The sequence below is a fragment of the Salmo salar genome, chromosome ssa09, assembly GCF_905237065.1.
Source record: "Salmo salar chromosome ssa09, Ssal_v3.1, whole genome shotgun sequence".
Lineage (NCBI taxonomy): Eukaryota > Metazoa > Chordata > Actinopteri > Salmoniformes > Salmonidae > Salmo > Salmo salar.
Genome location: NC_059450.1, coordinates 20,623,551 through 20,651,035, shown reverse-complemented (window position 1 = coordinate 20,651,035; position 27,485 = coordinate 20,623,551). Strand labels below are relative to the sequence as shown.

At 41.6% G+C, this 27,485-nt stretch overlaps 1 protein-coding gene across 3 annotated transcripts; it reads right to left on the bottom strand.

The window, feature by feature from the left end:
- Positions 1-4,377: 4,377 nt before the first annotated feature.
- Positions 4,378-27,485, bottom strand: LOC106611065 (RAS guanyl-releasing protein 1). 3 transcript variants are annotated; one of them, XM_014210922.2, is made up of 17 exons: positions 27,218-27,485; positions 26,331-26,497; positions 20,514-20,619; positions 18,837-18,899; positions 17,643-17,774; positions 17,330-17,483; positions 16,989-17,162; positions 9,654-9,770; positions 9,251-9,526; positions 9,078-9,158; positions 8,655-8,759; positions 8,303-8,412; positions 7,722-7,866; positions 7,420-7,456; positions 6,760-6,921; positions 5,488-5,867; positions 4,378-5,340 (listed from the first exon to the last, which is right to left on the bottom strand). In XM_014210922.2, the coding sequence occupies exons 1-17, from the start codon at positions 27,358-27,360 to the stop codon at positions 5,200-5,202; spliced, it is 2,493 nt and encodes an 830-aa protein (XP_014066397.1). In that variant the 5' UTR covers positions 27,361-27,485; the 3' UTR covers positions 4,378-5,199. The 3 variants fall into 3 exon arrangements, with proteins under 3 accessions (XP_014066397.1, XP_014066398.1, XP_014066399.1); XM_014210923.2 differs by having other exon boundaries at positions 6,787-6,921; XM_014210924.2 differs by having other exon boundaries at positions 6,799-6,921.

The following is a 27,485-nucleotide window of genomic DNA, read 5'->3' as shown; positions in this document are numbered from 1 at the left end:
GTGCAAGGCGGTATTGAATGTGTCACTATCTGTCCATGTGTCACTGTCTGTCGCCTCAGGATTGTAGCAATTAGGTTGTAACAAACTCATGATGGTCTAGGGAAAATGTGAGTATCATGTAGTAGTCTAAACCTATCACTGTTACAATATACTGGGTGAATGGAATATGAATGACAATCATCCAATATGCTGTAATAGAAGTAAGGCCATGCTCATGAACATTTTTATTATAATTTTTTTAAGAGGTCCTCCCTCATCTCAAACGGCACCGACTGCCACTGATATCTGCAGTACCAGTCAAAAGTTTGGTCACGCCATCTCATTCGAGGGTTTTTCTTTATTTTTACTATTTTCTACATTGTAGAATAATAAATGAAGACTTAAACTATAAAATAACACATAGAGAATCATGTAGTAACCAAAAAAATATGTTAAACAAATAAAAATATTTTAGATTCTTCAAAGTAGTCACCCTTTGCCTTGATGACAGCTTTGTACACTCTTGGCATTCTCTCTTGGCATTCTCTCTGATGCATCACTCATCACTTTCCTTCTTGGTCCAATAGCCCTTACACAGCCTGGAGGTGTGTTGGGTCATTGTCTTGTTGAAAAACAAATTATAGTCCCACCAAGTGCAAACCAGATGGGATGGCGTATCGCTGCAGAATGCTATGGTAGCCATGCTGGTTAAGTGTGCCTTGAATTCTAAATAAATCACTTACAGTGTAACCAGCAAAGTACCCTCACAGCTCCTCCTCCACGCGTCACGGTGGGAACCACACATGCAGAGATCATCCGTTCATCTACTCTGCGTCTCACAAAGACACGGTGGTTGGAACCAAAAATCTCAAATTTGGACTCATCAGACCAAAGGACAGATTTCCACCGGTCTAATATCCATTGCTCGTGTTTCTGGGCCAAAGCAAGTCTCTTCTTCTTATTGGTGTCTTTTAGTAGTGGTTTATTTGCAGCAATTCGACCATGAAGGCCTGATTCATGTTTGGCTGTGATTGGGAGTCCCATAGGGCTGTGCACAATTGGCCCAGCGTCGTCCGAGTTTGGCCAGAGTAGGCAGTCATTGTAAATAAGAATTTGTTCTTAACTGACTTACCTAGTTAAATAAAATTCACGCAGTCTCCTCTGAACAGTTGATGTTGAAATGTGTCTGTTACTTGAACGCTGAAGCATTTATTTGGGCTGCAATCTGTGGCACAGCTAACTCTAGTGAACTTATCCTCTGCAGCAGAGTTAACTCTGGGTCCTCCTTTCCTGTGGCGGTCCTCATGAGAGCCAGCGGTTGAAGGTTTTTGCGACTGCACTTGAAGAAACTTCCAAAGGTCTTGAAATGTTCCACATTGACTGACCTTCATGTCTTAAAGTAATGATGGACTGTTTCTCTTTGCTTATTTGAGCTGTTCTTGCCATAATATGGACTTGGTGTTTTACCAAATAGGGCTACCTTCTGTATACCACCGCTACCTTGTCACAACACAATTGATTGGCTCAAACGCGTTAAGAAGGAAATAAATTCCACAAATTAACTTTTAACAAGGCACACCTGTTAATTGAATTGCATTCCAGGTGACTACCTCATGAAGCTGGTTGAGAAAATGCCAAGAGTATGCAAAGCTGTCATCAAGGCAAAGGATGGCTACTTTGAAGAATCTCATAAAATGTATTTTATACCACACAGTATACTTTTTTGGTTACTACATGATTCCATAGGTGTTATTTTCTAGTTTTGATGTCTTCACTATTCTACAATGTAGAAAACAGCAAAAATAAATAAAATCCCTTGAATGAGTAGGTGTGCCCAAACTTTTGACTGGTACTGTATGTATCTAATATCTATGTAACTGTAAGGGATTTGGTCAAATGTAAAGCAGTAGAAAGCAAGTTCCTTCCTTCAGAAATTACTTGAGTAAGAGTACAAATACAGCCCACAGAGAGTAACTACAAAAGTACGAGTTCCTCCAAAAATTCTAAGTGCAGTGGGCTGGATTCAAACCCATGACAACTCTGGCATATGTGTGATGGGGTCAGCAGCTATAACCACTGGACTACACAAGCACGGAGGTAGCTGCTAATTTATTCAGCCTATTTTGTTGCCTTGAAAATATAATAAAACAATTGATTTAAAAAAATCCTAACGACAAATACATCTACCCCCTAGAAATATGTAAATGTACTTACAATTTATAAGAATTCACATGAGATGTGCCGTAGCCTACATAGAGACCCAAAGTGGAGGTGTCATAATACCCATAAAACCTAGCGGTCAAACAGAAAAGGTTTCAATAGTTTTTCCACCATTAATTTTTCCCATAGGGGATTTTAGAAACACTTAAAATAAGGGCTGTGTTTCATGTAGGCTTACCCTGGCGTGACGGTAATATAACCACAATCTCTTAGACAAGGTGACTTTTATCTATATAAATACGTCTATATTTAGTCTCAGATTCGAAAATGCTAATTAGCATCAAAGACTACAAATCCCTGCAAGCTCCTGCACGTCATCTGTAGCTGACACCTTTGCTAACAGGTACTGTGTCAATTTAAAACTTGCCCAAGACAGGTCACAGAATTGTTCATCAAAGACATTTTGCAAATTCATTCATGACTACATTTAGCTAACATTAATCCAGAGATTCTTACCTTTGCCTTGATTTGGCAGTCTTGGTCCTCCTTTCCTGTGGCAGTCCTCATGAGAGCCAGCGCTTGATGGTTTTTGCAACTGCAAAATTTGTAGTTCTTTATGATAGCCACATTAGCAGCTAATTAGCATTTCATTTTTGGGCAGTAAATACAGGCAAATATATTGATAAAAGTCACCTTGTCTTAGAGATTTACACAGTTATCCAAACGTCACGCCAGGGTAAGCCTACACAAAATAGAGCCCTTTAAGTGCTTCTATTTTATTTATTTTTTTAAACACTATGGGAAATGAATGATGGAAAAACGATTGGAACCATTTCCCTGTTTGACCGCTAGGTTTTATGGGTATTATGACTCATACCGTGGTACTCCATTGTCTACTCGAACTGACACCCAATGGACCAGCATACTTAAAGGTACACTATGCAGAAACCACTCCGCCATTTCCTGGTTGCTAAAATTCTAATAGTTTGCCTAATTTCAGTTTATGTGAAAAACAAGTACAATGATTGTCTACACTATACTTGCTATCTAAACCGCGGTGAAATATCTTTTCCATAACCAAAAATATTGTATTTTCAGCTGTTTGAAGCTGGTGTACAAAACCGAAAGTAAGACTCAAACTAAACTTAAGAATGAGAAGTACAGAAATAGCGCACATAGAAAAGATCTACCCCCTCTTAGACTTGCTTTCAATGAGAATTATCGATCTATAACTCATATTTCTATGTGAATTTCGGGGGTCGCCTAAAAAGTGACATATTGCAGCTTTAAGTCGTTGTATAGCCTACAAACACCGCTTCCAGCTGCTCCCTGTAGGCGATTCTAAATATTCAGTCCTCCTGCGACGAAAGGAGTCAAATTAAGATCCGACATCTGTAGGACCTTTAAGAGACACAATACGTGCCGTACTGCAGTATTGTCTGTCCTCAGTTAAAGTTAAGCCAGATTTGGTCTGAGATATGTGTGTCTCTACTCTTCACCACAGAAGACTGCACCTCTAATTACCTACAGAGACCCCAGGTCAAATATAAATGCGAACACAGCACTAATTATGAGCAGCAGGCTATTGACCTACAGGGGACACAAAAGATAGGCACCAAATGTACACTGCTCTATCCTCTTATTATTATTAATGCCATATAGGTGGTCACAATCTCACCTGTTGACTGTAATGGTGGAGCGTTATTGTTCCATTTACATTTTTGTCATTTAGCAGACATTCTTATCCAGAGCGACTTGAAGTAGTGAGTGCATACATTTTCATACATTTTTCGTAGCAAACCTCTGAAGGCGAGGGAGCCTGTCCCTTTAAGAGCAGAACCCCCTGCCCAGGCTACCCCGCTCTCTAACATTATGGAAGAACTTTCTTCTTTTCCTGTTAAACTTCCCATTAACCACCAACTGAGGAGGTAATGGCACTGGTTCACAGCTATTCTGATGAGGTTGAATAGAGATTGGCATTTATACAGCAAATAGTATAGTTACTATGAGTGGTACTTTCTATTTTAGCAAAGTTGACGAAAACAAAATAAAACTTAGCAAAAACCATCAAATCATCATGAAAGCAGGCAGAGTGGTAGGCTATGCTGATATTCTAGAGGGTTTAGTGACCCCTAGTGGAACTTATTTCACAGCTACTGTCAGTTCCATACTGTTAAGGTTCCATACAAATGAAGATAAATTTGACACCCACCGAGTTACAAATCTCACCGAACATGATTAATAGAGAAAATGTCTTTATTATAACAATCATTATGACAGCAATACTGAGAGAGGACATCTTGAGAGAAACTACTGGTACGATGGCACCACAATATATCATATTGTTAGGTTATTTACATGGTATGTCATTGGTGAAACATCTAAAATTATGTTAATTGCTACTATGGACCGCACTGAGCTGATGAAATATACATAAGAACACTGTGGTTGAATGTAGTCTTTTTATAAAATGTCTTCTTGCACCTACATACATTAAGACTAAAACAATGATTTATCTAAAGCTACCTGTATTGTAGTGTTTTAACAATAAATATTGACAGTGACATTGAAATCACATGGATTTACAATATGCAACCTTGTTATTACTTTAGACAGGATAATAACTACACAGTACACCTGAATGAACTTGGCCAGTGTCCTGGCCTTTCTGCCATACTGTGTGGTATTCTAATTGTCAGAGTCCCAAACCCAATGTCACACTGATTGGCTATGTTCCATAATGGCTGGTACTGTGCTTTGACTAGCTGTGTCCTATTTAGGACGGTACTTTCATTGGCTATGCCTCATAACCCCAAATTGGCTGCAACTGGTAATTAGAGTGGCTGTATGTACCGTACTGTGAGGTACCCATGGCATAAAACAATGTGAGTAACAGTGTCTCCTCACAGGGACTTTTAGGTCCCTCTGTGTATCTCGATTGTGTGGCGCTGTGGTCCTTTAAGACAAACAGTACTGTCAGTGGCTCTGGAGAAAGAGGGCTGAGCATCACCTGTGATGTCATAGAGTGGGTGTGTCTGACCTGCTGAGGGGCGTTCCTGGCTAGGAGGAGGAGGAGGAGTCCTCCACCACAGAGTGCAGGGCGTGCCTCTTCAGAAGTGTCTGCAGGATCTCTACCTCGCGCTGCGTCTCCCTCAGCTTCTTACGCAGCGTCTCGTTGTTCTTCTGAAGCTTCTGATTCTCCTGAGAACAACATCATTCACCATCATTGTTTATTTCTAGGAATGTTTAACCTTGCGTTCAAAACTCTAGAAGTTAGAATGTAGTACATTCAATGTACACAAATGAACACATATCAGTAACCCAGAGGTAGTGGTGTCTGAATCTCACCGTTTCCAGAGCATCATAGTTGGGTTTTATGTCTTCGTCCGGCTCCCTGGACTTTAGCACTGTAGAGGTTCTGTTCTCCCACTTGGCATAGGCCCGTTGTTTGCGTTGGGGCACCGGACTGGGGCATGGGGTGAGGGAGGGGGATACGGGGGCCAAGAGAGAGGAGGGTACAGGGGCCAGGAGAGAGGGCTGTACTGGCTGTAGCCGACTGGGCTCTGGAGGGGAGGCAGGGGCGGGGGGGCCCTCTGTCTGGGTGCTACAGTGGACCCCCACAGGCATGGACAGCTTAGGGGGGAGCCTCAGATGGGAGGGGGGTGCAGAGTCAGGGCTCCAGTCCCTACATTCCTCTGAGGGGTATGGGAAAGGCCCCTCTTCTGAGCCTAGCACAAACAACACCATAAAGATGATCAGAGTTGAATGACTTGTTCAACCCATTTCAATCAGTTCTCTGGTTTTGAAGTGATATGTTTGCAAACAGTCTGAATCTCATAAGGTTAAGGAAAAGTCAACTGAGTGTTTGTTTGACCACAGAAAGCACATCCAGTGTTACAGTGAGGCAGGTCCTTGACTTTAGAGAGCAGTATGACAGTCTACCTACATAGGGAAACTACCCAGACGCTGTGCTACTTTTCCATAAACTAGATTAAACCTGCTCTCTCACCTGCAAAGACATACCTTTCAAATAATGATTTGGGACTTTATATTTCCTGTGTATTTGCAATATATGTGACTCCAGTCAATAATGGTTACCACATGGAATGGTATAGTTTAGGACTATCCGAGACATGCTTTACTTTGCATACTGGTAGTAAGCACAAGTAGAGGGATATATTACTTCTAGACGTAGAGGGGTATATTACTTCTAGACGTAGAGGGGTATATTACTTCTAGACGTAGAGGGGTATATTACTTCTAGACCTAGAGGGATATATTACTTCTAGACCTAGAGGGATATATTACTTCTAGACCTGGAGGGATACATTACTTCTAGACCTAGAGGGGTATATTACTTCTAGACCAGCAGATGGCGACCTTCTGCTGCATTAGATTTCTAGCACAACTAGCAATCACAACTCTGGTTGGTTACTGCTACACTACATGTGGTTATCACTATTTTGGTAAAGAATTTAGTATGTGTGATAAAAAATATATTTTGCTTATTTGTGCCATTTCACACATTAATACAGTGTAAATTGGAAATGTGGTGTTTGCATATCCCAACTCCACCGGAGACACCCTCAGAGAGTGCAATCACGGCCCAAGCATATTTACCATGCGTGTGTGTATGTCCCTCCTCACCTTCCGGCCCACCTGTAGTGCCGGGTGTGGAGCCTGGTGTTAGTGGACCTTCAGAGGTGCTGCTGAGTTTGGCATTCTTCTTACACTCAAACGCCACCTGGTCCTTACACAGCCTATGGCAGTTCATCCCACAGTCTGTGAACAGGCCAAGAGAATGCAGACGACGTGTTAGAGCAGGCAGAGGTGGAAAGGAGGTGGTTTAAAATGGATTCTTGTATGGTCATGTTGGGTTGCACAGAGAATGCATGTTTTTGTTTTGTTGTCAATAGCACCCTACTAGATAATGTAACTTCCGTTCCCCTCAGTTGCCTGTGGAACAGAACAGTTTTCAGACCTTTGCGTGCATGTTACCATGCAAACAGCGTGTTTCTGACTGTTTCAAAGGGAAGAGAGTAAAAAGTTTTGTGGTTGTGACTTTCATGTGCTGCAGGATTCAGCTAGCAGTCTGCATGATAGAAACCACACAATGCACCTTCTTCTCAAGATAGCTACACATTACCTGCTCCTCGCAGTCTCCCAATTGTATCCTATCAACAAAGTACTGAACTGTAAGCTACGTGCAGAATAACATTTATGCAAACATTATGGAATATTCCAGTCTAGACGCAGCAACAATAAAAAATAAATAATCACCTCTGCATCTGTAGCCTTGTTTTATGACGCCCCACAACTGTTATGGAAAAGAGGAATTTGAAAAGGTTGTTTGGAGATAACACAAGTAATGCATATTTAAGAATGAGGAATGTGCATGTTTAAATAGTAATTTAAAGCCGTAACAGCATTGCTATTGTTGATGAGTATGCTATAACTAAGCCCCAGAGTTTTTCCTGATCAGGCGACAAGTTCAGGAAAAACTCCTGCCCGTACTAATGAGACCTACAGCTAAGCTAAAGACAGATCAGGACATAGTGCTGTAATGTACTGTCTTGACTTACGAATCCGGAGCAATTGTCACAGAAGGTGGGCTTCATGTAGGTGGTCTCCTGAAAGTTGTGGACAAAGCCAAGACCCAGCTTGGAGCAGATGACACTAGCGCGCATGAAATAGGCTGTGATCTCCTCTCTACTGATGAGGCCTTCCCTGGAGCAGGACAACACAAACCATATCTCATGTAAACAAACTGTCTCATAAGAAATGGTATGTTTGCAATGTACTGTATGTAGTATATTGGGCCTCATTTCATACTTCTATATGTCACATTGAAATAAGAGGAACCAAAACTAGCACGTTTTGGTTTCCTTATTTCACTTCAACAGTTTCACTCCACCAGCTAACTGGTTAAGAAGTTTGTGATTTAACTTCAGTTGACCACAGTGAGAGTTGACTATGAGGAGACATGGCTGAGACATATGGCTAGCTGATAGTTCTGTTGATATTTATGTTTCCTGTAGCTACAGGCCCAGATTCCACTTTAGTTTCCTTTCTCTGCAGTTAAAAATGAGCCCATGCTGTTAGTGTGAACTGTCAAATGTGCCAAAGGAGAGCCCATGCAGCAACAACGGAACCATATACATACTTCTCTTTGTCCATGACACAGAAGGAGAATGGAAAGCTAGCAGCGATTTTCTCAAAGTCTCCTTGAGAGATGTAGCCATTCTCATCATGGTCGTAGTTTTTAAACACGGACTGTTGAGGACAAGAGACACAAGACATCGTAACGAGATGCACAATAGATCAACTGGAAAGAGTTCTGTTCAGTTTGATCTGGTAGAGTATTAAAACTACAACTTTCAGAGAAATAATGTATGTAGTATACATTAATGGAAATAAGTCATGATATAACAATATTTAAAACATGATTTACTGCTTTTATGAAACAGAATACTATGTTTATGTCCATATTCCTTCCCTTGGTATTGTCAACTCACATCCACCATTCTTTGCACGTGTTTGCTGATGGTTTTGGGGTCAGGTTTTGGGGCCACTCCTGATGCCCACTCCACAACCACTGGAGGTCTAGACGGGGTGGCTGGCTGATGGAAAACAAAACAGATGATCACAACATTGTCAGCAGATGTAGAATAGACTTTGCTGATGTTAAATGGGCCAATTAAAAAAGAGCTCCAGTGCTCATTCTCTTTCAATAGGTTTGTTAATATGATATGCAACATCAGACATGATTCACTGGAGCAAACTGGGTTTTTGTCAGTATTATTAAACATGTTTTGAAATTGAAAACACCCCTAGCCATAACACAGTGAACTTGCTATGGCTAGGAGTATTTTCTACTTCAATCATTACGCAAACAGTTTTATTTCCCCCAGTGTTTTTCATGCCCCCTTTTTACTCACGGGTGCTTTGCTGTTCTTGGGCTCCCTGGTGTAAGAGAGCTCATATATCTCATCATCTGTGTAGTAGAGGTCTAGGGACAGCTGAGCAGTAGAGGACAACAGGGTCAGAGACCAGGGTCATTTACCAACAGACACAGTAGTTTGAATTACTGTGTACCTAGGTGTGTACTAACCGTGAGAAGGTGGACCAGGTCTTTGTTGGCGTCGAGCTGTGGGGTGATCTGCTGTAGCTGGATCAGCTCATTGATGTGGTTATACAGAGCCTGGAGCTTCTGAACATTCACCTTGTTGTCCTCTACGTAGTCTGACATGGCCTCGTTGACTGAGATCAGGTCCTTGAGGTGGACCCCCAGGATGGGGATCTTAAAGCCTGCACACCTGCTGTACGCCTGGCGGTAGTTGTCATAGTTCCTACAGGAGGACAGGAGGTCTGTCATCTCATTCAGCACCTGTGGAGAGAAGAGATAGTGGAAAATATATTGTCGACTATTACCTTGTATTGTATTTTAGACATACTGTTTGTCATCATACTGATCAATATAGATCATGTTATGATAATGTTATAGATAAATGTACCTTGGTGACCTCGTGGGACACATGCAAACTGGTCTCTTTAAGTCTGGAGATGGAGCTGTGGCACAGGCCCCCCACCACAGCCATTAGTGTGTTGAAGTTGTGCATAAGATGGAGGCTCTGGGAAACACAAATATGAACATTCTAATTGAACCTTAATCAGTGTCAACCCACAGCACTCTCCACAAGCAGCACTCCAATGTTGGTTGCATTAGGCACTCATAATACTGTTGCTTACAATCTTAGATAATACAGTTGTACAAATCTAGTTTTCGTTGAACCTTTATTTAACTAGGCAAGTCAGTTAAGAACAAATTCTTATTTACAATGACGGCCTAGGAACAGTGGGTTAACTACCTTGTTCAGGGGCAGAACAACAGATTTTTTTTACATTGTCAGCTCAGGGATTTGATCTAGCAACCTTTCATTTATTGGCCCAATGCTCTAACCACTTGGCTACCTGCCGCCCCAGTAAATGTTTCACCAACTTTTCTCAGTTCCCTAATTATTCCTATGGCCCTGCTATGGGACACTGGAACCCATTGGCGTCGAATGCATTGAGAGGAGTTAGAGGAGCGGCAGCTGACTAGTGCATTAATGTAACCCAGAGAGATTCTCCAGACTTCTGCCTCTCCATCCAACTCTCTCAGCTCCTCATTACTCTTCAGAACACAGCTTTGCATGTGAATGAAGTGATGAAGAGGCATAATAAACCAGACTTGATCAAGTAGAGCCACTAGTTATTTTTCCCATGGAAAACTTGTGTGTGTGTGTGTGTGTGTTTATGTATACACACACACACAGTTGAAGTCGGAAGTTTACATACACTTAGGTTGGAATCATTAAAAAGCGTTTTCAACCACTCCACAAATTTCTTGTTAATTAACAAACTTGTCACGACTCCCGCCGAAGTCAGTCCCTCTCCTCGTTCGGGCGGCATTCGGCAGTCGACGTCATCGGTCTTCTAGCCATCGCCGCTCCACCTTTCATTTTCCATTTGTTTTGTCTTGTTTTCCCGCACACCTGGTTTACATCCCCTCATTACTCTACATGTATATTATCCTCTGTTCCCCCCATGTCTGTGTGTGGTATTGTTTGTTCGTTACGTATGTGACGCTACAGGCTGGTTTTGCTCCGGGTATTGTTGTAACCCGTGGTTTTGTTATTTGTACCTATTTGTGTAATTTGTGCGCTATCGCTTTTTTCCTTGGGCCAGAGTGTTGTGGCGCAGTTGCATCCGGCTATTTTCCTCTGCCTGAATAAAGTGTGCCTGTTCACTCATCTCTGCTCTCCTGCAACTGACTTCCTTCGACCAGTTGCGCACACTCTGACAACTATAGTTTTGGCAAGTCGGTTAGGACATCTACTTTGCATGACACAAGTCATTTTTCCAACAATTGTTTACAGACAGATTATTTCACTGTATCAGAATTCCAGTGGGTCAGAAGTTTACATACACTAAGTTGACTGTGCCTTTAAACAGCTTGGAAAATTCCAGAAAATTATGTCATGGCCTTAGAAACTTCTGATAGGCTAATTGACACCATTTGAGTCAATTGGAGGTGTACCTGTGGATGTATTTCAAGGCCTACCATCAAACTCAGTGCCTCTTTGCTTGACATCATGGGAAAATCAAAATAAATCAGCCAAGACCTCAGAAAACAATTGTAGACCTCCACAAGTGTGGTTCATCCTCGGGAGGAATTTCCAAATGCCTGAAGGTACCACGTTCATCTGTACAAATAATAGTATGCAAGTATAAAAACCATGCGACCACACAGCCGCCATACCGCTCAGGAAGGAGACACGTTCTGTCTCCTAGAGATGAACGTACTTTGGTGCGAAGAGTGCAAATCAATCCCAGAACAACAGCAAAGGACCTTGTGACGATGCTGGAGGAAACAGGTACAACAGTATCTATATCCACAGTAAAACGAGTCCTATATCGACATAACCTGAAAGGCCGCTCAGCCATGAAGAAGCCACTGCTCCAAAACCACCATAAAAAAGCCCGACTACGGTTTGCAACTGCAAATGGGGACAAAGATCGCACTTTTTGGAGAAATGTCCTCTGGTCTGAAGAAACAAAAATATAACTGTTTGGCCATAATGACCATCGTTATGTTTGGAAGAAAAAGGGGGGAGCTTGCAAGCCGAAGAACACCATCCCAACCGTGAAGCACAGGGGTGGCAGCATCATGTTGTGGGGGTGCTTTGCTGCAGGAGGGACTGGTGCACTTCACAAAATAGATGGCATCATGAGGTAGGAAAATTCTGTGGATATATTGAAGCAACATCTCAAAACATCAGTCAGGAAGTTAAAGCTTGGTTGCAAATGGGTCTTCCAAATGGACAATGACCCCCAAGCATACTTCCAAAGTTGTTGCAAAATGGCTTAAGGACAACAAAGTCAAGGTATTGGAGTGGCCATCACAAAGCTTTGTCCTCAATCCTATAGAAAATGTGTGGGTAGAACTGAAAAAGCGTGTGTGAGCAAGGAGGCCTACAAACCTGACTCCGTTACACCAGCTCTGTCAGGAGGAATGGGCCAAAATTCACCCAACTTATTGTGGGAAGCTTGTGGAAGGCTACCCAAAACGTTTGACCCAAGTTAAACAATTTAAAGGCAATGCTACCAAATGCTAATTGAGTGTATGTAAACCACTGGTAATGTGATGAAAGAAATAAAAGCTGAAAAATCATTCTCTCTACTATTATTCTGACATTTCAACATTCTTAAAATAAAGTGGTGATCATAACTGACCTAAAACAGGGAATTTTTACTAGGATTAAATGTCAGGAATTGTGAAAAACTGAGTTTAAATGTATTTGGCTAAGGTGTATGCAAACCTCCGACTTCAACTGTGTGTGTGTGTGTGTGTGTGTGTGTTCAATGGGGAGAACAAGTATTTGATACACTGCCGATTTTGCAGGTTTTCCTACTTACAAAGCATGTAGAGGTCTGTAATTTTTATCATAGGTACACTTCAACTCTGAGAGACGGAATCTAAAACAAAAATCCAGAAAATCACATTGTATGATTTTTAACTAATTAATTTGCATTTTATTGCATGACATAAGTATTTGATCACCTACCAACCAGTAAGAATTCCAGCTCTCACAGACCTGTTAGTTTTTCTTTAAGAAGCCCTCCTGTTCTCCACTCATTACCTGTATTAACTGCACCTGTTTGAACTCGGTACCTGTATAAAATACACCTGTCCACACACTCAATCAAACAGAATCCAACCTCTCCACAATGGCCAAGACCAGAGAGCTGTGTAAGGACATCAGGGATAAAATTGTAGACCTGCACAAGGCTGGGATGGGCTACAGGACAATAGGCAAGCAGCTTGGTGAGAAGGCAACAACTGTTGGCGCAATTATTAGAAAATGGAAGAAGTTCAAGATGACGGTCAATCACCCTCGGTCTGGGGCTCCAAGCAAGATCTCACCTTGTGGGGCATCAATGATCATGAGGAAGGTGAGGGATCAGCCCAGAACTACACGGCAGGACCTGGTCAATGACCTGAAGAGAGCTGGGACCACAGTCTCAAAGAAAACCATTAGTAACACACTACGCCGTCATGGATTAAAATCCTGCAGCGCACGCAAGGTCCCCCTGCTCAAGCCAGCGCATGTCCAGGCCCATCTGAAGTTTGCCAATGACCATCTGGATGATCCAGAGGAGGAATGGGAGAAGGTCATGTGGTCTGATGAGACAAAAATAGAGCTTTTTGGTCTAAACTCCACTCGCCGTGTTTGGTGGAAGAAGAAGGATGAGTACAACCCCCAAGAACACCATCCCAACCGTGAAGCATGGAGGTGGAAACATCATTCTTTGGGGATGCTTTTCTGCAAAGGGGACAGGATGACTGCACCATATTGAGGGGAGGATGGATGGGGCCATGTATCGCGAGATCTTGGCCAACAACCTCCTTCCCTCAGTAAGAGCATTGAAGATGGGTTGTGGCTGGGTCTTCCAGCATGACAACGACCCGAAACACACAGCCAGGGCAACTAAGGAGTGGCTCCGTAAGAAGCATCTCAAGGTCCTGGAGTGGCCTAGCCAGTCTCCAGACCTGAACCCAATAGAAAATCTTTGGAGGGAGCTGAAAGTCCGTATTGCCCGGCGACAGCCCCGAAACCTGAAGGATCTGGAGAAGGTCTGTATGGAGGAGTGGGCCAAAATCCCTGCTGCAGTGTGTGCAAACCTGATCAAGAACTACAGGAAACGTATGATCTCTGTAATTGCAAACAAAGGTTTCTGTACCAAATATTAAGTTCTGCTTTTCTGATGTATCAAATACTTATGTCATGCAATAAAATGCAAATTAATTAGTTAAAAATCATACAATGTGATTTTCTGGATTTTTGTTTTATATTCCGTCTCTCAGAGTTGAAGTGTACCTATGATAAAAATTACAGACCTCTACATGCTTTGTAAGTAGGAAAACCTGCAAAATCGGCAGTGTATCAAATACTTGTTCTCCCCACTGTGTGTGTGTGTGTGTGTGTGTGTGTGTGTGTGTGTGTGTGTGTGTGTGTGTGTGTGTGTGTTTTTAGCATGTGTAAATACAATTTCAACACATAATACAATTAATTAAATAATACACACGTGTACTTGCATATACAGTACCAAAAAAGGGACAGCAATGCATACAATCAGACAAAAAAACATCAACAAGCAATACATTATAATAATAAACATGTCACTCATTATTTATTTGCTCTTATTGCCATGAACTGGATGTGGGAATGCCAGATGTTTTGTAAATGATGTGGTCTGCCTTTGATATTATAGAAGATATTGTTCAAAGGGATGTAGCCAGATATTTCATTTAGCCAGTGTGTTGAAGTAGGGGGACTATCTGATTTCCAGCGTAATGTTATAAAAACATTGGCGCAAGGACAGACGGGTCAATATTTTTTGGGGGTCAAGTTCACTAGTCCCAAACAGACACAAGCCAGGCGTGAGAGAGATAGACATCTGTAAAAACTTTCTGAAATTGTGTTTACTGATTCCTAAAACAGTCCAAAACATGTTATTATTAAGTACCCTTTTGCCTCTTACATTGCCAACAAAGAAAAGACAGTTCAGCATTCATTTTGTGAAGTTTTTCTGGTGAATAGTTAATTCTGTGAAACAGAGAGTTTGTGTGCTTTCAAACATATTATTATCTCTCTGCTTATTTCAAACTGTCAATCTTGTTCCCATTTCAAATCAAATTGTATTTGTCACATGCGCCGAATACAACTAGTGTAGACCTTACAGTGAACTGCTTACTTACAATCCCTTAACCAACAACGCTTTAAGAAGTTAAGAAAAAAATAGATAAGTGAAAAATAGAAAATAAAAGTTACAAATAATTAAACAGCAGCAGTAAAATAACAAGCGAGGCTATATACAGGGGGCACCGGTACAGAGTCAATGTGAGGGGGCACCGGTTAGTCGAGGTAATTGAGGTAATATGTACATGTAGGTAGAGTTAAAGTGACTATGCATAGATTATAAACCGAGAGTAGCAGCAGCGTAAAAGAGGGGTCTGGGTAGCCCTTTGATTAGCTGTTCAGGAGTCTTATGGCTTGGGGAAGAAGCTGTTAAGAAGCCTTTTGGACCTCAACATGGCGCTCCGGTATCATCTGCCATGCGGTACCAGAGAGAAGTCTATGACTAGGGTGGCTGGAGTCTTAGACAATCTGTAGGACCTTCCTCTGACGGTAGTTGTCATAGTTCCTAATCTAGTAAAATCTGTGTCTACTAGCATATGATCTAACATCACAAACTTCAGAAATACAGTTGACAATTTGTTTTACTATTATTCAGTAAGACATCACGTTTCGATGCTTTGGATTCCACAAGAGAACCTTGTCTTGATTGAACCAATACTTCAGACTTGAAAACATTGAAACAAATGGTCAGATGGAATTCAGAATGTCTCTCGTAGTAGTACCATCCTGGAAGAGGTGGTACATTTCCCTTAAACCCTTGTTGTGCCAGGTTCTAAATGTCTCATAATTAAAAGCAGGGATGTCTCCATATGGGAGCAAAAGGGGAGAGGGATGCATTGTAACCCAGTAATTTATGAGTTGCTTTCCATACGTGTATTATTGTATACTATTAAAAATGACTGGGTTATTTGTAACCTTCTTATGCAGGCCAAAATAGTTAAGGTATTTCAGCTCATATGGTAAAATGTCATAAGTTCTTGGGCAGGGTACAATCCTAATGCGGGAGAAAACCATTGCTTAACTTGGGTGAGTTGGGCTGCCCAATAGTACATTTTTAGGTTTGGTAAATTCAGACCACCCGCCTTATATGGAAGATACAGGACCTGCAGACAAATTCTGGGTGATTCGTTATTCCAAATAACTGAGGAAAATAGGCTTTGCATGTTTTTGAATAAATGCAGAGGGGGTGAAATTGGAAGATTCTGAAACAAATAAAGACATTTTGGTAATATTGACTTTTGGATGACATTAACGCTGGCCGTAAGATAAATAGGAAGGAAGTCCATTCTTTTCAAGTTATTAGTAACCTTTTTCAATAACTGGAATGTAGTTACAAAATATAGACGTCAATTATCACAGGACAGACGACCCTGCACAAAACCAGTTTGGTCTGTGTGGATGAGATTGGTCACAGACTCTTAGGCGCAGAGTTAATATTTTAGCAATCAAATGATAATTAACATTTAAAAGTGACACTGGTCTATGGGAGGAGCACAACGTGTGATCTTTCTTTTTCAGTAAAGTAATAGCTGCAAGACGTAAAGTATGAGGAAGCGTTTTCGCCAGACAGGACTTGATCATAGGGAGAAAAAGAGGCATCAACCGCTCAGATAATAACTAGTCGAATTCTATAGGAAACGCATCTAATCCCGGTTCCTTTCCATTTTTGGAGGGAACCCATAGCATCTGATAGATCCTCAGTATTAGCACTTAGCACTGATAAATCCATTAGTGCTGAAGGCCTGTACTTTGTTTATATTCAGAGCACATGTTCACTGTTAGCCAGCATCTTTGATGCACTAAAAGCCCATCATGGAGCTCTTGAGAGTCATTAGTAGCCCTCTTTTAATATGCATTATGTAACAACAAATGATGGTGCTGCTGCAGTACAGTAGTAGGTACTGAAGGTTTCACTGTACGATATGGTAGACATGCATTAGTTTAATACAAGGAAAAGGTACCAGATATAGACATTGAACAAACACAATTCATGAGGGTACAAAACATGGGCTAAACACCTTGTATGTGGACATTTTGTTATTGTCTAGACATATACTGTAGAGTTAGTCGATAATGGTTCTGGAGGAGGAATAGTTAGGGCCATACCTGAGCCACATGGATGAACTTGGTGAAGACCTCTGCTCTCAGCTGAGCTGTAGGCCGACTCAGAACCATGAGCTGCACCCACTGGGAGATACCATTGCACAACGTAATGGAACGTTCCATCATGGGGTTGTCCTTCATGCAGCAGCTGCGGATGTAGTTCTGGTAGTCTGCAAACTGGAAAAAAGAGTAAAGCATATGCTGACTCATTTTGCTAAAAGGACAGAGGTTTTGCAGAACACATTTGAATGCCTTGAAATACCTACAGTAGAGTGCATGTGCTATGACAATCTTCAGAATGTCATAGTGTTTATAGCGATCACATACAGGCGGGCTCTACTCACTGATATTCTACAGAAGGACTTGAACTCCAGGTAGGTGAGGTGCTCAGCCAGTTCTATGGGCTCCAGGTGATCAAACAGCAGAGACACTTTCCTCTTCTTACTGCTGTTAGCCTTGATCCTCTGACTGGGCTTCTGAGACCAGTGCCTATCATTTCTGGGACACAACATGGTGAACAACATAGACCGTAAATACACAGGTGTTACACAGGCATCATTTGAAACCATTACCATGTAAAGCCATTTTCAGGTAAGTCTAGATGCTTTCCTCAAGAGAGACATGAATTCTGTTCAGTAATATACCGGGAATACTTACATCCATTTAGTCTGCAAGAGAGGGCACAGCCTTTCCTGGCCCTGATCCCTGATCAGATCCTGGAACTGCTCCATGGAGTCTGACAGGCTGCTGTGTAACCGGAACATCGTCCAGAACTCCTGGATCCAATACCTGAAAGATATGGACAATAACACTGTTTACCACAATGAAATACTATACCCCGAGTCGATATTCACATCATAAGAAGGAATTCCCTTCAACCACGCCCACAAATTGTGGAAAACCAACATTCTTTCTCATTGACCACCATTGTTAAAGAGCCAACTTTGTTGTAGATTTTGTGTCATACATAAATAACAAAATATGCCGAAAAGCTGCTGTGTTGTACAATGTACATGTAACCAGGTCAAAAATCTTGACCTACGGTTTGCAATGCTCCCTCATAGCGAAATAGAGCATATGAGAAGAGCCATGTGGCTTCAGGCTATGCGGTGTGGGAGAGTGGGAAATTGTGGGGACCTGGTGTCCAAGTAGGGTAATTGTAGCTATGTGTGTGGAAAACATTTCATAACAGGTAAGACATTTAACTTGTTCAGTATAGTTCGTTTGTAACTCCACTCACTACTTGTAGCTATATAGTCTGTTTGTTTGTGTTGTTGGTCTTGACTAGCTTAATGTTCTGGTCAGTAGCAACTCACTCACATGGTTGCCAGTGCCGCATAAAAAGGGGCATGAGGGAAGCCCTACAATATTGCGTTTTTCTAAGTAGTGAGAATGCACCGTAGCAGGAAATGTTGAAAAGTACTTTTCTTAAATGTAGTTTTATAATTGACTAAAACAAGCAGACAACAAGGAAATTGCATTTGAAAAAAGTCCCGTTTTTGCAGGGAACCAATGCGGTAACCTAGGTAACTACGGGTTATTTTCCCCCAAGGCGGGCGGGGCCGCGACATTCTATCTAATACCGACTGGGCGTATACTTCAAACACTAAACCCTAGTTGTATATTGTCTAACATGAAATCAACACTATAGGCTCTTGCAAATGCACTAATAGCATGGCCTAAACCATCAACCCAGTTATAGAATATTGTATTATTTAGGTGTTATGTGGATAAGCCCTTTTAATGTCCTTTCATAAGAATAATTGAACAGTGAGTTATTGTGTGGAGGCCTTAGTAGACCCCAGTGGTAGTGGCATGATGAGGACGACTGCAGGGGGAACACACACTTACCTAATGAAGTAACAGATCCTCTTACACTCTGTGGACTGCTTACTCTCCAGGGCGCTTTTAAATGTAACACCTCAAGTTAAGGACACATTATGATTCACTGGTATAGTAAAATGTGCACATTGTTTAGAGTCAGGGAAGAGACCAGGAACTGAATGTGGGATTTATCAGTGAATAAAGGATCTGGATCACTGTGCAGGACAAAGAGTCTATTCAAATGTCTATTCATCTAAGTAAACAATTACTAACTGGTGTTTAATGTATTTAGCGCAGGAAACTCATCAATAGGAAAACTAAAAGGCGAACAGATGTGACATTTGGTGGTGTGGGAGGAGGCGACCACAAAAAAGAGAACTGGTTAGGAGCATCAGCAAGTGAATCATTCTGGTGTTGTGTGGTTCCAATGGCTCAGTTGGTTGAAGCATGTTGTTTACAGGGCTATGGGTTGGATTCCTTGGTTGCTTTGGATAAAAGTGTCTGTTAAAACATGCACAACAGACAATCACTATTCCTGTAGAAGATGTGCTGGCAGAGGACCCTTTTTTAGTGAGTAAAAACATGTTCTCTCAACCAGGTAAAAACACAGCTGACATAATGTTACTTTTTACATCTCAATGGCTGTGAGTGTGAGAACAGTTTATTACCTAAGCTGCTGTGCCATATGCTCGGTAGGTACAGAGTACCTAACTCAAAAAACATCTCCATTCTTCTTATTATATAAAACAGGGGTAAAATAAAATAGCCTGACACTATGAGCCTCACTGCACTCTGTTGGCAGAAATCAGCTTGAAGTGATGCACATAAAAAGGCTAGTTGCGTCATGGGAGATGAAGAGCCACCCACACTATCGCAAAGCCAGATTGTTTTTACGATAAATGGCATTAATGGCTCCAGTGCTTTCACTTGTTCCTAAGCCACTCTTAACCATATTTGATGCTTCTGGGTCTTCAGCTCAGAACGAGCTTAGGGGTTGAAAATAGAGGGCAGGACGCACAGTGCATCTTGAGGTGTGACGTGGGTTTTGGTGAGCGAGCCTCCTTGGGCAGCTGAGAGGCTGTGTTTAAAAAGAACTGAAGAGGGCTTCAGTCTGGGAAGAGGTAATTAACACCTGAAGCCCCTAGCCTTAGTACCCTCCTCACTGTGCCAGTACTGCCGCTCCTCTGGGCTTTGTGACGTCAGAGCTCTTTGTTGAATGGAGCCCTAGATTACAGACTGCTCATTCAGAACAGAAAATAGGCAGCTACAGTGGCCTTTTTACACCAGACCTGAAGAGGGGGAATTAAATTGGGATGAATTGTGCTTTTTGTATAGCTAAGATGGTAATAGAAAGACTAAGGTACCTGGAAGACACTGGATTGGAAACAGAACATGGTGATGTATACTGGAGCTAACAAAGACATTTAGAGGCTCTATAGTACAGCAATACAGAATTGGGGTGCACACATATTGATGGTCACATTGCTGGTAGGAGAGAGGAGTCGATGGCATGGCACCTTGTCAGCCAAGTTGGATCTTAATTGGCCGTTGCTACTGACAACCAGATCACAAAACAGCGCTGCACAGGCGGTAAAGATCCCATGTTTGGCACAACAGATTGGTCAGGTCCTGGTGCCAACTCGATAATAGTTTTTGCTGTAGTGGAAGAGCCGTAGAACATTGGGTCTGCTTGGTAAAGGATATAGGGAGATGAGTTTCTCCAGGAGGTCACTGGAAGAAATGAGGAGTCGGTGCATGGTCAGGGTGATGTTCATCAGGTGGCTGCTCCCACATACACAGCCCTCCGTGTCTGAAAGAGAGCACAACACATGGAGCACGTCAACAGACATGCTGTTGCCGATCACAATGCCAATAATCTACTATAGATGGTTGAGATTTCATATGGACAAGAAAATAATTTCTGCATATCAGTGTCCAATGCTACCGTAGCTCTCTGATAACCAAATCTAGCAGTCATGTCATGCTACAGAATGTCAACAAAACAATGGGATTTAACCATTAAAACTTCCTGATTCCATTCAGCCACAAGTCTGCAGTCAAATTATGATACAAATCAACCTCAAAAGAGCATACCTTTATTTTTTTTAAATGTGTGCTATGCAACCATGAACTCAATAACATGCCAGTTTTGTGTCAACTGCAAATCTCTACGTGTATACACCATCTCTGAATGTCTCTGCTTTTCCTGTGGTGGTATTGTGAATTTTCTGTGGTCTACTTTTCTCTGTCGTATCTCACTTCCTGTCTTTGTGACCGCCTCCCTATATCTCTGCCAACACTTATGACATCACAGGAACCTTCAGCCACCATCTCTGTCATCTACTCAAACAGCTTTGTCCCTAGAGGCACTGGAGATAAAAGGATATGACGTTGTGGAAAACATCTCAAGGAATACATTGTTAGCTGTATCCACACAGTAGCAATTGCAGATTCCATTTCTAACTACATTAGCCTTTCTCTTGGTCCTCTGTAACATGTTGTTTATAAGCATATTTGTCTATCGGATAGCAAATGACAACCTCTTTGCTATGCTTCTGATCTCTTCCATTGCAGGTAAACAATCTGCCAGTGATTTTCTGGAAATCGTAGCTAAGACAGCACCTTGACGAATCCATTAAAATGGTGTTTAACTTTTGAACATCAGCAGCTGGCATTGTCTTAATGCCACACAAGGATACCAGTTTCCATGGGTCCCCACATATCCCATATCGACTTGAAATACCTCAGACACGATGACGACATAGTCCTTTCTAATCTTTGTTATCTATCTCACTGGGCCAACTTCAGCAGGCAGCTAATCCTTCTCTCATATCCTGCACCACTGGTACGGCAGTGTTCTATTTACTGGTCCCAACAAGGGCTACAACGCCCCAATGATCAATGTCAATGAAAAGTCACCTTCCCAGCAATGATACACAAACATAATCTTACTGTATGAAAAACTGTCATGAGTGAAAATAAATATCTCGAAAATCATATACATGATTAGACTGTTCTGAGGGGAAACTGTTGTCATATGTTTGAAGCTTTATACTGTCACTAAGTTTAAGGACGGTGATGCAAAACAACTCAACTCTATCCTTCCTCTACTTATACAAACTTAATGTTTTTTTAATTGCTGCAATCATATAAGCAAGTTATGCTCTAAAATCATCTAAAATAAAAAGAAGGGCTTTTGATTCACTACCAGGTAAACAATTACTTCATCATTTTACATCACCTCCCTACCAACCCAGATGGGGCTAATTGCTGAGGAAATCCCCTCTGTCTTACTCACAGTGAAAAGTTAGGAAAGCAGCAGCAGGCTGCACTGGGATAGGACAAGGGATGTGATGACAAACACAGTAAAATTCAGGGAGCGTTGCCTTTGAGGGTTTTTATTATCGTAGGCATTCATCAGCATAGCCATGGTGAAAGGAGTCTTTCCTTGTTTTGACAGAGGTTGGGCTAATGGGATGGATGATCATTTTGTTTTTCCTCAGTCAGCTCAATGCTTATCTCTAATGTACACATGAAAGAGTCGGTAAGGAACAGTCTAAGAGGCCCCAGAGATTTCCATGTCATTATTAGTTGCACACTCTCTATTGCATGTGCCTTATGTTGGCTCAACATGCTGTAGGCCTACAGTACATGTAGAACAATAGAGTACAGGAAATTGATTTAATATCCACAAACAGCCATGATGCTCCATAAGTGTTTAAACATATGTTGACCACCATAGGCACAGAGGTTTTTCACATTAGCGTCTACAGTACATCCGAGCCTGCAGTGGATATCTCTTTGTGAGATTCACAGGTTGTGTGCCTGCATCATACATGATTTACATGGAAAATGTATTTAATTCAAAATGGGTTCCACGATTGAGGCCTTCAAATCTCTGCAATGCTTATTGCTGTCCATTAACATTACGATAGTGTAGAGACTTTGGGCACTGTGGGTAAGTGGAACTGTGGGGCGTGGACTTAGGGGTGAATGATGATGTCAAACATTATTGATCCCCACCCCTTGGTGCTCTGCATTTCAAAGAGTGGTCAGCATCTGAGAATGGCCTTTTGGGTAGCTGACCTTTGCCCGGCTGCTGCTAGCCCAATCTTTCAAATGACTCTTACGTGTGCTCTCACATTTGAAAAGGTGCCGGAGCCCCAGGAGCCCCAGGACCTGGGGGGTCAGCCTCTGATGTGAGACAGCAGCTGCTGGGGAACGCTCCGCCCTGTTTGACCTCTATGTACTACAGTAGGTAGCTCCATTTTGTACCCTCTTATTAACTTGGATTCAAAACACTTGCATGTTTATCTCCTTACTGTAGACTAGATTTCCTTGAAAGGATCGGAATTTCTCTCAATGACCTGTGAATTCTGATTTGGAAATTCAATGACAATTTCAGTCATTCAACACATATTGTTAGTAAACCATATGGATGAATTCTCCTAAAAGACATTGTAAAAGGAGCTTTAGAAAAGCACCCACTTGATTAACATGGCTGATATATTTTGTATAAATCCTAAATGAAAAGCCAGCTATTATTCTGCCATTCTTTTCCTTGACAGATAACTGTAAGTAAGGGATGTCACTCTCTGTATTCAGTCCACTGTACCACCTCCTCATCACTCGCTCTTCACTCCATTTGTGTCTCCAAGCAACAGCAATCAGAATTCTTGCCTCTTCCAATAGATAATCACCATAACTTTGAGAGCACTCCAGACAACTTAGTAGGGCACATTATTCTCATTTAACAGGGTATCTTGATAGGGTTTTTGACAGCGTCCATATTGCAGCCAATATACAGAATATATAAATACATGTAAATGGACAAAGTCAATGTATTACTAATGTGATATCCTTAAATCACATTCCATGTCTACTGAATCTGTAACAGGCGTCGTAGTGAACAGACCAAGGCGCGGCGTGTTGAGTGCTCATCTTTTATTTTTGGATGATAAAAGCCCTTCACAAAGAAAAAACTAATGACAGCCAAACAGTTCTGTCAGGTATCCTAACATACTAAACAGAAAACAACCACCCACAAAACCCAAAGGAAAACAGGCTGCCTAAGTATGGCTTCCAATCAGAGACAACGAAAGACACCTGCCTCTGATTGGAAACCATACTCGGCCACACTCGGCCCCCCCCTGCCACACCCTGACCATTCTACTATGGCAAAATGACCCCTTTCACTGGTCAGGACGTGACAGAATCAATACTTCAGTTGGTGAATGATTTTGTTATACTGTACCATATTCAGAGCAGGCATAGTTGCAGTAGATCCACATACAATGTTATACAATGGGTGGGTCTAACCCTGAATGCTGATTGGGTAAAATCGCAATCCAGCCGGTGTCTATTCCATAAGTTACCAACGGCTAAATCTATGACGTTAAAATGCCTATGTACTCTGTTCCATCTGACTGTGCAATCCACTGTCTCATTAGCCCAGCGAGGCAACTTATAAACTTGATCTCCACTATAAAATGCATCTAGACATTATCTCACTTTTCTTTTAGACTAACATTTTGTTTTCAACAGCGGAGATTTGTAAAAATCTTCCTGTCTGTCTCTTCGACATTTGCAACATTGTTTCAAAATTGAAATTCAATATCCTGCTGTACAGAGCACAGAGATCCTTGATGAAAACCTGCTCCAGAGCACTCAGGACCTCAGACTGGGGTAAATGTTCACCTTCCAACAGGACAACGACACTAAGCACACAGCCAAGACAACTCAGGAGTGGTTTCTGAATGTCCTTCAGTGGCCCAGCCAGAGCCCGGACTTGAACCCGATCTAACATCTCTGGAGATACCTGAAAATAGCTGTACAGCAACGCTCCCTATCGAATATGACATAGCTTGAGAGGATCTGCAGAGAAGAATGGGAGAAACTTCCCAAATACAGGTGTGCCAAGCTTGTAGATTCATACCCAAGAAGATTTGATGCTGTAATCACTGCCAAAGATGCTTCACCAAAGTACTGAGTAAAGGGTCTGAACACTTATGTAAATGTAATATTTCAGTTTTTTGTTTTTTTATACATTTGCAAAAAATTCCAAAAACCTGTTTTTGCTTTGTCATTATGGGGTATTGTGTGTGTAGATTGATGAAGGAAAAAACGAATTAATACATTTTAGAATAAGGCTGTAACGTAACAAACTGTGGAAAAGGTCAAGGCGCTGTATACAAAAAAAGGTCAATTGAAAAAAGGTCAAACAAAACACAGCTAATTTTCAGTCTTTCCAGCTTCAGTTTGAAGTGATTGTATTACTGTAGCTGTGTTGTTGGCTAGCTCCTCTGAACAAGTGTCCTGACAAGTGAGCACATTTTCTATGCCAGGCGAAATCACGCCTCATTAGCTCATTGTTATGGATGTATCCAAATAAATGTCACTACAAAACAGCTTAAACAAATGCAAAGGCAGCTACTCATTCTGGCTGCACGTGACTGTCACGACTGTTTGACGTGACTGTAAGTTAGCCGTAGTTGGCTAGCTAGCAAGCAAGGGATAAGAACTTTGCCAGCCAGTATGGCAATGGAACATTTAGAACGAACGACTGGGTCGCGTCCATAGATGCAGAACAAAAAGACTGAACGACTGGGTCGTGTCTAATGAAAATATGTCAATCATTATTTGAATATGTTGGTAACCCGTTGTATAAAAGTGATAATGCCCTTTGAAACTGGTGTTTTGAGGATATCTCGACTTTGTCTCGGGCCTAACAACACCAGTGCCAATATATCCTCAAAACACTGGTTTATTGGGCATTATCACTTAAATATAGTCTTCGAGAAATGGAATAGTCACTTGCCCAGGGCACCCTGTGTGTAGGTGAAAATATATACTTAACATTTTCGTGAAAGTGATCGTAATATTCTAATAACTAAATCTGGTGTGACGCATCATATCTCAGTGCTCTGAGACGTATGTTTTGTTGTGCATTGTCCCTGCCAAATAAACTTAAATAAAAACAAATCCCTGTCTCATCTCAAATGCAAAGACTGACAACCATATTGTTAGACAACAAATAGAGGCTAGTTCATAAAAGAGAAAAGTCTTTAAATGCGGTCTGTTTGTTTCATCCTAGCCCTATAGGCTAATTAGAGAGACCTTGTAAATGGTAACAGTTTCATGGAGACAGGATCTCTTAATAACATCAAACAGCTAGAGGCCGAGAGAAACAGGTGCTTCCAGGAAACATTCACCCTACTGATTTAAAGAAAAACTGAAGTTCAACGTCACTTAAAAAGGGAAATGAAGCGGATGCTATAAACTGACAACATAACTAATGACAATGATCTTGACCTGCACAACCATTTTGTATAGCTCAACAACAAACTCAAATATGACATGCTTCTCATTTTCATTTAAAAAAAACAACTTTTTTCATACAAAAAAGGAAAATATGCTGCGCATATTCAGTATTGTGAAATCATATAAACTCAGTATTATCATTCAGTTACCAATAGTATTACTGGCAGAAACACAAGAGCAGCCCAGAACACAGTGACTCACCGAAGGACTGGATACAGGCCTGGATCAGCTCTTCCCAGCTCGCCCCCTTGGTATAGTGTCCCAGAGACATCATGACCTTGCCCTGGGTCATCTGGGCCAGATTGGGCCTGTTGAACCGCTGAGGCCGAGCAGGCACAGGCGGACAGACCTTAGAGAGAGAGGGCCGTCTGGAGGGGCAGTGGAGGAGAGAGGGCGTGAGGTGGAGGGAGGTGTAGAGAGCACAGCTGTGTGGTCATTTATAGCATGCAGTGCATACAATATTGAAGTAGACAACACAATGAAAATGCTACATGTTAATCCTAAAGAAATCACACAGGCAAATATAACACAACACTTTTCAGGTCATTATACTATACTCAAGTGTTTCATACCTGGTATCTTATAGTTAAGGTAGCTTTGCTATTGTTCTCATTTCCTTCCTTTTGGGGAAATCATTGTTGATTGCCGACTTCTATTATAGGAACCACTAAATAAACAGTTGGCTGATAAACAGTGAGGATGCCATGCATGCCATTTGTTCTATACACTTTCCAATCTATAGGCTAACTATGGAACAAAATTCTAAAGAGAGAAGACAGGCTTTAGAGAATATGTTTTGAGAGTGTAACAGTTGTGCGTCCTGGTCGATGCTTTTATAAATCGCAAGGGACGGAATTGTTGCACTCATAAAGTTATTGTATGACTAAGAACCACCAAAAGTTTGATTTACATTCTAAATCAACAAGATCATAATGTTTATTCGGTGTCAATAAAGGTTTTATAATTGCGTATGTTTCAAATTGACAAAACGATATTTGCTGTAGGCTATTTCAACTGTCTGCGTAATGCGCTTCATAAACATATTCAGTTCATTCACAAATACAGGAGTTCGTTATAAAATAACTTACGGATGTTCTTTTTCCTTTCCATTTGATCCCACATTTTCATTTTGCCCATTTTCTTTGGATTGGCATCCCATAGCGAGATACTGGGCAACAAGTGGTTGAACGAGGCTATCCATCTGTGTCCGTTTCGATGAGAGCATTTTCATTGCGTGCTTCGTTCAGTGTGCGGCCGCGCGCCGGTGGGGAGCTCACCATTGTTTTGACTTGTCATTGAGGATGGCACAAATTAAGATGCATCGTGCTGTGTCTGTGTGGGCGTAAACGCACTTGA

Bases quoted from the DNA above. Each gene is read 5' to 3' on its own strand.
- LOC106611065 (XM_014210922.2), bottom strand. From the start codon at position 27,360: ATGAAAATGCTCTCATCGAAACGGACACAGATGGATAGCCTCGTTCAA. The intron at 17,775-18,836 runs GTAAGTGTGTGT...CATATCTTTCAG, and splicing joins AGGATCTGTTACTTCATTAG to GTATTGGATCCAGGAGTTCT. The intron at 9,159-9,250 runs GTTAGTACACAC...TCTACTGCTCAG, and splicing joins ACCTGGTCCACCTTCTCACG to CTGTCCCTAGACCTCTACTA.